Source organism: Pristis pectinata, chromosome 10 (genome assembly GCF_009764475.1).
Source record: "Pristis pectinata isolate sPriPec2 chromosome 10, sPriPec2.1.pri, whole genome shotgun sequence".
Lineage (NCBI taxonomy): Eukaryota > Metazoa > Chordata > Chondrichthyes > Rhinopristiformes > Pristidae > Pristis > Pristis pectinata.
Genome location: NC_067414.1, coordinates 49682489 through 49694493, shown reverse-complemented (window position 1 = coordinate 49694493; position 12005 = coordinate 49682489). Strand labels below are relative to the sequence as shown.

The window sequence follows — 12005 nt, the reverse complement described above, 5'->3', positions numbered from 1 at the left end:
ATTGTATTCCTAGAAAATGTTGGTATGATGATTTTCTGTAATGCGAAGCGGCAGCATCTGTGTTAAGTAACACAAGTTGAAAAAAAATCTTGCTTATTTATTTTTTTTCATGTAAATTTCATGAGAGCGAATTTTATTCCGTATCTCAAATTTTTGGGTATTGATTTGTGAATTTGGTAAGGAAATTTTCTATTGCCCCAATGGCCATAACTCAGGGGTCTCCTGTATTTAACTCAATACATTGATTTAAATATTTTGTTCATTATTGCTTTTAAATGCATTTAATGTAAAAATCCATACTACTAATTTAGTTTTGTGGTTTGGATGTAAAGGGATTGCAATTGATATTTCTTTTAGCTCAGTCATTATAATATTTATGGAATTTCCTGAAAGCTTAGTGTTGTTACAAAATCAGCTTCAGTTTTGTTGATGAAACATACTACTGTCAAGTGGTCTTTACTAAATAAAGGCACAAGGTTTCTGAAATTCATAACTGTTTGCATCAAGTGTTCATCAAGTGTTACATTTGTAGAAATCTTTTAGCCGTTACATTTCACATGGCATTGCTAAATGGATTACAGAAACATACTTTCTGGTTGGTAGATTCATTGGCTACTGTAAATTACTCTGAGTGCAGGAGGTGGTTGGAGAATCAGGGCAGAATTCGTGGGCATTGAGAGAGAATATGCTTCAGAGAAATATGGGGGGGGTTGGGATTGATGGGATTATTTTGAGAACTAGCATAGATTTGATGGGCTGAATGGCCTCCACCTATGTTGTAAGGAAAATTGGCAGATGTTTTTAATGTAGTCTAAGCATTTGCTTCATATGGATAAATATCTAAGCAGAGAAATTAAGGAGGACAAAATTGAAGGGAGAACAAAAAAAGTAAAGGACAACAAAATATGCAGAAAAAGACACACTCGAAGCCCATTTATTCTAAATGCTGGAAACAGTAATCCATATGCAGGAAAGATGGTACATGCACAGGCATCATTTTTAGTAATTCTGGAAAAAGCTGCAAGAAAAAAAATGTTTTATCCATTGGTGTAGGAGGCTGTTTTGATGACGCTGTTAACAAATCTTTCCTATTGATAATGTATTGCTCCAGTGTGATGTATTAACATCTATTAGTATGTGGGTCTAGTTGCACAGCTCCTCACTTTGTGTTCTTAACCTCAAGTAGTTCAGATGTTGGTCTTATCACAGCATAAGCAGCTTTACTTCAGAGTTGGAACTTTGTGGCTTTAAGCCTCAATGCAGAAACCTGAGCACATGGCCCAGGCTGAAATGTCAGTCTAACACGAGCGCTGTTGCACGGTCTTCAGAAAAGGAAATGAAAATCAAAAAGCTGCAGGTACTGAAAATCTGAAATGAAACCAGAAAATGCTGGAAACCTCTGTGAAAAGAAAAAAATAGCTAACTTTTCAGGTCAAAGACCCTTTATTAGAAGTGGAGAGAGAATGCAGGGAGAGTGGGCAAAGGACAAAGGCAATATCTCTGATAGGATGAAGGCAGGGTTGCCAAGGTGATTCTAAAGAGCGAAAACAAACAAATGGACATGTTAAAGGTATGAAATGCAGGTCAGAGAGACTCAATAACACATTCAATAATTCCGGTAATGTGCTTTTTCTGTTTGTATCAGCACCAGCCAGTTCTCCTGCAAGGTGATCCATCCCTGATATTAAGTGCCTTTATTTATTGGCTTTATTTTTAAGAAGGACTGCAAAGAAAAACCTGGGAACTATAGACCAGCAAGCCTAACATCTGTGGTAGGTAAGTTACTAGAAAGGATTCCGAGGGATAAGATATACAAGCATTTGGAAAGATGGGTTGATTAGGGATGGTCAGCATGGCTTTGTGCGTGGGAGATTATGTCTCACAAATTTGATTGAGTTTTTTTGAAGAAGTAATCAAGAAGTCGATGAAGGCAGGGTGGTAGATATGGTCTGTATGGAGACACAAACAATTCTGCAGATGTTGGAATCTGGAGCAATACACAAAAAGTGCTGGTGGAACTCAGCAGGTCAGGCAGCATCAATGGAGGGAAATAAACAGTTTCATGCTGAGACTTGTCTATATGGACTTCAGTAAGGCCTTTGATAAGGTTCCACGTGGTAGGCTGCTATGGAAAGTTAAATTGCATGGGATCCAGGGAGACCGAGCTGATTGGAAGCACAATTGGCTTGATGGTAGGAAGCAGGAAGGTTGTTTTTTGGCCTGGAGGCCCATGACTAATGGTGTTCTCCAGGACTCAGTGCTAGGCCCATCGCTATTTATTATCTACATCAATGATTTGGATGAGAATGCACAAGGCATGATCAGTAAGTTTGCAGAAGGCACTAAAGTAGGTGTGTCGTTGACAGTGAAGATGGTTATCAGGATTTACAGAGTGATCTTGGTCAGCTGGGTAAGTGGGCCAAGAAATGGCAAATGGAGTTTAATTTAGGTAAGTGTGAGGTGTTGCATTTTGGGAAGACAAATGAGGGTAGGACTTTCACAGTGAACAGTAGGGCCCTGGGGAGTGTTGTAGAACACAGGGACCTCGGAGTCCAATTACATGGTTCCTTGAACATGGCATTGCAGGTAGACAGGGTGGTGACAAAGGCTTTTGGCACGCTGGCCTTTATCAGTCAAGCCACTGAGTATAGAAATTGGGATGTCATGTTGCAGTTGTACAAGATGCTGGTGAGGCTACATTTGGAATATTGTGTTCCGATTTGGTCACCCTGCTATAGGAAAGATACCATTAAGCTTGAAAGAGTGCAGAGGAGATTTATGAAGATGTTGCCAGGACTCAAGGGACTGAGTTATGGAGAGAGGTTGAGCAGGTTGGGACATTTTCCATTGGAGCACAGGAGAATGAACGGTGATCTTATAGAGGTGTATAAAATTATGAAGGGCATAGATAGGGTGAGCGTGCACAGTCTTTTTTCTAGGGTTGGGGAATCAAGAACTAGAGGGCATAGGTTTAGGTGAGAGAGGAGACTGAGGGGCAACTTTTTCACCCAGAGGGTGGTGAGTGTATGGAATGAGCTCCAGAGGAAGTCATGAGGCAGGTATATTAACAACATTTAAATGGTACTTGGACAGGTACATAGATAGGAAAGGTTTAGAGGGATATGGGCCAAATACGGGCAAGTGGGACTAGCTTAGATGGGAATCTTCGTCGGCATGGACCAGTTGGGCCAAAGGGCCTGTTTCCCTACTCTGTGACTCTAAATCCAGTTCTTCTCCCTCCACTCCCTGATGTACGGGATGTTTCCAGCATCCTTTTCATTTGAGGTTCAGCAGCAGCTCTGATGTGCATTTTGCAGCTTTCACATGTCCCTTTGTTTGTTTTATCCTTCTCCAACTGCTCTTAGTAATCTGTTAAACTGACATTTCCATAAATATTGGAATCCCCTCTGAAATCCTGACCCCATCCTATCATACTCCCTTTCCCCTATCCAACCCTTCCCATCCTCTCCACAACTTTCAGCCAACTTTTTCCCAGTTCTAATGAATGGTTTCCAACATAAAACATTAACTCTGTTTCTCTTTCCATAGATGCTGCCTGACCTGCTGAATGTTTCCACCATTTTTTATTTTTATTTCTAGAAGAGAAATGTCAGACTGGAGCCTTTTTACCCATTCAGGTGGACAATCAGATCCAATGGTGTCCATCAAAGAGGATCAGGGGAATTTATCCAGTGTCTTTACCAACTTATCCCTCAACCAACATTATTAAAACATTAGTTGGCCATTAATTACATGAATATTTGTTGGATCTTGTTGTGTGCAAATTGAGAGCCGTCTTTCCCCCCAGTCCAAAAGTTCCCATCTACACCACAAACATGACACCACAGACTAACCTCTTTCCCGTTACTCTAAAGTAAAGGGACACACCCTCAAAATGCCATGCTACAAAAGTAGCATATTAGTTTGCTCTGTGAACCTACTAATGATTCCTTGAGTGATGTTATGCTGAGCTTCACATTGTTTACAATCAACCTAAACTTCTTCAAAACTACTTTTTCCATATGCCTACATGGACCTTTATTTCATCTATTCCTTTGTTAATTCAAGTTGCCACTGAGTGTCAGAGTCTTGGTCGGTAGGAGACTCCTTGTGCTTTATAGAAGGCTAAAGTGGCTCTCTCTTCATTCTACTGATGTGGTGCTTATATTGGGGGTGTGGGGGATTAGCCTGAAATATGCTGCTGTTCTGATAGATACTGTTGTAAGGCTCTCCAGAGTGGGTGCTCATCCTCTTTCTCACAATCATCTTTATCAGCAATGTTTGCCTTTCTCTTCTTTCCCTGTTTACTTTGATGCATTTACAAGAAAGGACAATAAAAGCTAAGAATGGGTGAGCAGAACTTTTTGGGATTATGGACTCGGTAAAGCAGTGGAAAGTTAGGGCTATGTATGATTCACAAGGAGGCCAGTGTGACCACATATGGAATCAGTCACTAACTAGTTGCTGGTGGTTTACTCTATGTCTACCTCCAGGAGCTGAGTATCTCACATTAATTCCATGGTCTTCTCCTGAAGTGAGTAAGGGGGTCATTGGTGAGGATTTCTACAGCAGTGGTGACCTCCTTGTTGCCATCGTTGTCTTTTAAGAGGATAGAGCCAAGGAGGGAGACATGGAAGAGCCAAAGTGAAGGAAGTAGGGATATCAGCCCTATTCGAGTGGAAGGAGAAATTGATAGGATTAGGTAAGTAATTGCTGTTAAAATCATTGGATTTTCGTAAAGCAAGACATTTCATTAAAGGCCACTCTTAACCAGAGCACACACCATGAGGAATGATTCCATTAAGAGGGGTACTTGGGTTCTTGGGCTGGGTACTGAAGAAAAGCAAAAGTTCCCTCCATCTTACTTTGCTGTCAGAGATCACTATTATTTTCACTGATTCATGTGGGATGTATGAGTTGATATTTCTGAGTGGCTTGGCGGCACCAACTATTAAGGGTATAAGGTTCCTGGTTTCAGTCTCTTCCAGAAAACCTTGGATATTAGATTCATTGGGCAAAATTTACCATCAACTTCAACTACCTGTTTGGTAATGGATAGTATCGCACAGACATATGATGAAGTTAACAAAGTCAAGGGAATGAGCTCTGAGCTTCTTTCTTTTCTTATTGTCTTTGCAAAAGTGAAGATGGAACTGTATGTTTTAAAGCTGCACTTCATCTCCTTACAGCAGTTTTATGTGGGTTTTATAATTGTTCCGGTGGTTTTGTAAGTCAACTAACCCATGGGTCTCGTGTGTAAATAGGACAATAATGTGGATGGAGTTTCAGTTCTTTGGAGTAACAAAGTTGCAAAACACTCTGTTGGAAATTTGCAGTCATTTTCTCATTCCAGAATTTCTGTGGGAGAAGAGACTTGTATGTATTTAAAATAAGTAGGGTAGATGGGATGGGTCTGAGGAATTTCTTGAATGTAACCAAAGAAGAGGTTAGAAGGTCATAACTAAAGAAAAGATACTCAAATGTGACTTCATGCTTTACAGAAACTTTATGGGTTAAACTTTGACCAACTGCATAAAATGTATACAGGCCATCCCCAGGTTGCAAACACCCAACTTATGAACACCGCCTACATACAAAAGAGCTCCTATAGTATTAATAAATTCAAAAGTCCAACATGCGTACTGTTCATTCCTACGAATGGCAGAAATAATTTCCGCACTCTCTTCACTTTCAGTAACTGCTTTTGATGCCATTCATTACAATACTGTGGAGGTATGATTTGTGTATTTTCCTGCTTAATGGACAAAATCAACTTATGGATGTATGTAAAAACAGAACCTGTTCATTACCTGGGGGTGGCTTGTACTTTGTAAAACAATTTAAAAAGCACAGATTTATGACCCAATAAAGAGCGGAGCACGTAAGTGGGGAGACAAATGAAAATGGTCTGTGATGCGTGGTCATATTTTCTGATTTTTTTCATTGTTTGAATTTCAAGTTGAAAAATTAAGCAAAGATTCTGTGAAATTAAAGTCTAAATCTACTGGAATCACGGATACAAAATATTGGGATTTGGGATTTTGTTTTACAGAATAAAACCTAATTCACCATATTCCTTTAATTATATTTGGCAATAATTAACATTACAATTTAATAAGCTGGTGTATGGTGAAAAATGGCATGTGCTTAACTGAGGAATTTAATACTGAAATAGTTAAAAGAAAGAGCATGAAAATGAAAATGAAAAAGCATACACAGAATATAAATTAGTTCCTTTATTTTTGGATGGCAGTAGTTTACATCAGAAGATCAAAGGAGCACTTGAGATCAAACCAACAGCATTATTAACCAAGATAAGCGGTGTAATTGAAATTTTTATAATGATAGATGGTCTGTAGTAGTAAAAAGAAAAAGCTAATGAATAAATTAGATAATTCTTTTGAAAAGAGCACTTATCAATAAGAATATAGTAATGAAAAAATGTCATTCAGCTTATCCAACTTGTTCCAACATGAAATCCCTTTGTCAAGAACCAATTTGACACATGTTATAATTTTGTTATTCTGCAACTGTGCACCTCTGTTTCAAATTAATCTGTAAGTATTTAAAGCAATATGTAAAGCTGTGCTTTTTATGTGTCATCCAGGAAATGGGTGTTGCTCATAAGGTCAGCAGTTTTTGACCATCCCTAGTGAAAAATAGACATTTTCAACCCTTAATGAGGCCATTCACCTGTGCTGGTTTTGTGATAGAATTGTATAATTTAGTTCAAAACCCCAATCTTGTGTGGATCCACATCTAATTTTTGTCACATGAATGAAGCAAAAAGGAGTAAAGATAATTTGCAATGCATAGAAAACTCAGCGAGGAAAGAAAATATCAATCAAAATCCATGTAGCCACCTAATTAATCTTTCTTCAGTCAGTGTCTTCATTAACATAATGTGGTGACCCCCGCCCCTCTGAAAAACCTGGAGACTAGATTAAAATTCTTTGCAGAACTATCACTCTGTAATTGAAGAGCTAATATCTACAGCTAAATATAAAATTCACAAAAGGTTTGAGTTTGTGCAACATGATTCATAATTATTTCAAACAAGCCGCACCATAAACTCTGGAAACTTTTGTTGATGTTGGACTCACTCTCTCTCACTCTCTCCCTCCCTCCCCTCTCTCTCTCCCCTCCCTCCCTTTCTCTCTCTCCCTCCCTTCCCCCTCTCTCCCTCTCATTCTCTCCCTCCCTCCCCTCTCTCTCTCTCCCCTCCCTCCCTTTCTCTCTCTCCCTCCCTTCCCCCTCTCTCCCTCCCTCTCATTCTCTCCCTCCCTCTCTCTCCCCCTCCCTCTCTCTCCCTCACTCAACCCCTCCCTCCCCTCTGTCTCCCTCCCTCCCTCTCTCTCTCTGACACACACGCAAACACACACACACTCGCACACTTACTCACATAGACACGCACACTCACCTCCAGTGCAGTGAAACTCGTCGCAAGGTCAGAGAGAATGTTCCAAAATCACTCTTTTCTTTTTGGGTAATTGGATTTGGTGAAGTATTCTTACACCATAATGGCAGGGTTATGATGACATGATAAACCCTAACCCTCTGAAGCTCCAAAAGACTAATTTACACAATGATATTACAAATTTGTGTTTCCTGTTTCAGGATGTGTAAGGCATTATTAGTATTGCAAATTGAGAACCATCGATAATCATTGGGCAACAATATTTGATTAAGTGACAAATAGTATGAATTAGGAATTCTGGATCGAATGGTGGTGATGAAAATCTTGCAATTACTTATCAATAAGTGAATACAATAGTGGCCAGAGTTTAGAGTCAGACCAGGTGGTGAGCTGCAATAGGTTTAGTTGGTATTTTACAATTCTAAAAAGGAAATGAAAAATAGAAACAAAATTAAACAATGAATGAAGAAACCTAAAATCTGCTGGAAAACCAAAAATTAAAAAAAATGCATTGTCTCCTATAAATGCACTTGCTTCTAACATCAAATAGGTGAAAATGCAAATATTTAAATAAACAGCAAATCATGTTGCATACTGTATAAATTAATTATAATATTGAAATGATGCATGCATTTCAACTTAAGGTTTGCTGGCTGTGCAAATCAGTTTTGGTCCTTCTCCCTAGCAACTGTCAGAAACTGTACTAGAACTATAAGGAGCCTTCATGTCACATTTGAACCCTGGATGTGCTTCAGACCATATATTTATGCCATCACTTAAGACTGCCAATTTCCACCTACGTAACAATGGCTGACTCCACTGTGTCTCATGTCATCTGCTGCTGTTGTCTTCACCCACACCATTGTTACATCTGTTGAGCTTGTTACAGTTGACAAACCTCTGGGCTCGGGTGGGCCTTACAGCAAAACAAAAAGAGAGAAAGACAACAGCTTCTGTCTCATCCAAGAAGAGACGATGAGGCAAGCCCTAAGAACTAGACAGTGTGCCAACACATGGAACAGATGCTGCCAGTCCCTGTGCTGGCCCACACTCACTGCGCTGGCCAGGATGTAGACCTGAGTACCATATCTCAGTGCTGAGCAGCTGCACCACTCATCCAGACCTGATCGAAACCACCCTCACCAGTATCCTCTGCAGATTGCCTTCATGATTCACTCCACAACTGCGGAGTACTTGAGGAGGGCAAGGGTTCACACCAAGTTTCCAGCAGAGCCACATGCAGTCCAAACAGGTGCCCTTTTAAAGTGGGGGGGGGGGGTATTTATCCCTGAATGTTTGGACTCCAGGACCAAGAGCTTTATAATGAATTAGTGTTCTGTGGGAAAACGTTAAACCAGACACAGGCGACCCCTGCGTTACAGGGGAGTTGCGTTCCTTGAAAGTGGTCCATATCATGATTTTCAGTAATGCAGATGCATCATCTACACATGCATCTAGAAGTGTGAGTTGAAAAAAATACATTTTGTGTTGATTTATTTACCTTTTTTTTCATACAAATTCTGTGAGAACGAATTTTATTCCATACTTCAAAACTTTGGGTCATGATCTGTGAATTCTGTAAGAGTGAATTTCCGTAACCCAAATGGCTGTAACACAAGGGTCGCCTATACCAGTGTACTCATTTTATCCTCCGTAAATGTGAGGTCAAACAAAACTCTGCTTCCTTTCTCCTAACTTGCAAAAGGTTCTGTTCACCTGTCAGCTCTGATCCTATTGACCTAAATAAAGCCTCATTAAGCAGTGTCTCAATCTTAGAATCCTCACTTATGGTTTAAAATTTCAATATAGTCTCACTTTCCACCCCAATTTCTGTACACCCCCACCTAGTCCTACCTCTGATTCTGGCTTCTTCATCTTTCCTAAATGTAATCATTGTAGTGACCCAGCTCCCAACTCTCAAATTCTATCCACAAACCTCTATCTCTGTATCTCTATCATCTCAAGACCTTGCTTAAGCCTTTGTTCCAATATCTCACTTAAGTGGTTAGCGAAATGCTATTACAGCGCCAGCGACCCGGGTTCAATTCCGGCCACTGTCTGTAAGGAGTTTGTATGTTCTTCCCGTGTCTGCGTGGGTTTCCTCCAGGTGCTCCGGTTTCCTCCCACATTCCAAAGACGTACGGGTTAGGAAGTTGTGGACATGCTATGTTGGCATTGGAAGCGTGGCGACACTTGTGGGCTGCCCCAGAACACTCTACACAAAAAATGCATTTCACTGTGTGTTTTGATGTACATGTGACTAATAAAGATATCTTATAATTATTCCCTGTAAAATTTGTGTTCTTAAGTGATTTACTATGTTACAGGCACTCTATAAGTACAGATTGTTATTATATTTGTCATTTTTTTAATGGTGCTGCTTGGTCCAGTGCCTTGTTTGGACTGTCTTGTTATTGCAACATTGTTTAATTGCTACTCTGGATTATTATCTTCCTGTGATTTAATGTCAGTTTTTTGATCTATTAGAAACATCATATTTATATGAATTACATGACTTGATATCATATTAGTTAAAATATCTATCATAATCCTTAAAATGTTCAAATTAAACTTGAAAGCAAAAAAATATTCCAGATATACCTTTAAATTATTTGAAAATATTTTCCCCAGGTTCTATATATGAAGTGCATGGACAAGAGTGTTGCCTGTCTACAGGAGAAATCATTAAGGTTGTTGGATTCAAAATAGTAAAAGTTAAAGCAGAGAGTTGTGAATTCATTGAAGGGAACAATTCCCCATCCACAGTGGAGTGGCCATTGGATTATCCAGGTACTTTTATATAATGGTCACATGTGATTTAAGTTAATCTAAAAATTGTATTCATCTGAAGTTGTATTTTAATGTATTAAGTCCTGTTCCCCTTTACCCCTTTGTGCATTGACCTACATTGGTTTCCGGTTAAGAAATGCCCCATTTTTAAAATTGTCATCCTTGTTCTCAAGTACCTGTATGGTCTTGATCCTTCCTATCGCTGTAACCTCTTCCTGCCTATAACCCCTTGAAATAACATCACTCATCCAGACAACCTCTTGCTGATTTTAATCACACCACTATTGGCAGCTGTGCCTTCAGCTGCTGAGACTTTATACTGTGCAATTCCCTCTCTAAAACGCTCCATTTCCCCTTCATTTTACCAATCATTATATCATCTGCCCCAATAAGTACTTCTGTCAAGTTTTTGTAACACTACTGGGAAGAGCCTTTGGATGTTTCAGTTTGCTTAAGGTGCTAGAAAATTGAAAATCGGACATATTTGCCTTATGTTAAGTCGTATGGAATTGTACATGTGGAAATACAATGTGCTGCACATATATGTGAGGAAACAAGTCTTATGTGAGCCTTTATCGCCCCATTTGTTTCTGCAAGAAATAAATGCAACTGCTTATAAAACCATTTCCTTTCTAACAGCTAGATAGATGTGGTCACATGTAATATGGTGAACTTCTTCTACCTTCTTGGGTGGATGTAAAATATCACATAGCACAATTCTGAAGAACAGGGAGCTACACCGAGTACTTTATTTAATATTTATTCCTGAATATACAACCACTAAAGAAACAAATTATCAGATGATTATCACGCTGCTTTTTGTGGGAGCTTACACTGTATGAGTTAGATATTGTGTTTCCTTTGTCACAATATCAGATATAAGAAGTATATTGGTTGTGAAGTGCTTTAGGAACATCATAAAGATCCTGATGCAGGGTCTCAACTGGAAACAACTGTGCCTTTGCCTCCACAAATGCTTCTTGACCCGTTGAGTTCCTCCAGCAGTTTGTTTTTTCACATGAAATGTAGATGTTAGATAGACTTCTAATGTCTTCTGCAAATTGTGGGCAACAAGAACAGTAGTTCAAGTGCAATGCTTTTTTTTTCATCAAGGGGCATCGAATACAGAAAAATGTAAATGATGAAAAGTGTTAATAATTTGGATGAGAATGTAGGCGGCATGATTAGTAAGTTTGCAGATGATACCAAAATTAGTGGGATGGTGGACACTGAAGCAGGATGAAGATCAACTTGGAAAGTGGACAAGGGAATGGCAGATGGAATTTAATTTGGGCAAGTTAAACCAGGGCAGGACATAAATAGTGAATGACAGGGCCCTGGGCAGTGTTGTTGAACAGAGACACCCTGGGGTGCAAATACATAATTCTCTGAAAAATGGAACACAGGTAGATGGGGTTGTGAGGAAGGTGTATGCAATGCTTGCCTTCCATTGGCCGCAGCATTGAGTATAAAAGTCAGGATGTTGTGTTACAGCTGTACAAAACTTTGGTTAGGCCACACTTGGGGCATTGTGTGCAGTTCTAATTGTCACACTATAGGGAGATTATAATTAAGCTCGAGAGGGTGCAGAAAAGATTCACAGGGATGTTACCTGGATTGGAGGGCTTGAGTACCAGGAGAAACTGGATAGGCTGGGTCTTTTTTTTTCCCTGGAGCTAAGGAGGATGAAAGGTTACGTGATAGAGGTATAAAAAATTATGAGAGGCATAGTTATGGTAGATAGCCAATGTCCATTTCCCAAGGTAGGGGCATCTAAAACTAGAGGACATAGGTTCAA

At 39.5% G+C, this 12005-nt stretch overlaps 1 protein-coding gene across 1 annotated transcript in view; it reads left to right on the top strand.

Annotated features, from left to right (window-relative positions):
- Window positions 1-12005, top strand: part of themis (thymocyte selection associated) — a 43086-nt gene that overhangs the window by 17342 nt on the left and 13739 nt on the right. Inside the window, exon 2 of the mRNA XM_052025065.1 lies at window positions 10049-10207. Coding sequence (XP_051881025.1) covers window positions 10049-10207 — 159 coding nt within the window. The remainder of the gene's footprint in view (window positions 1-10048; window positions 10208-12005) is intronic.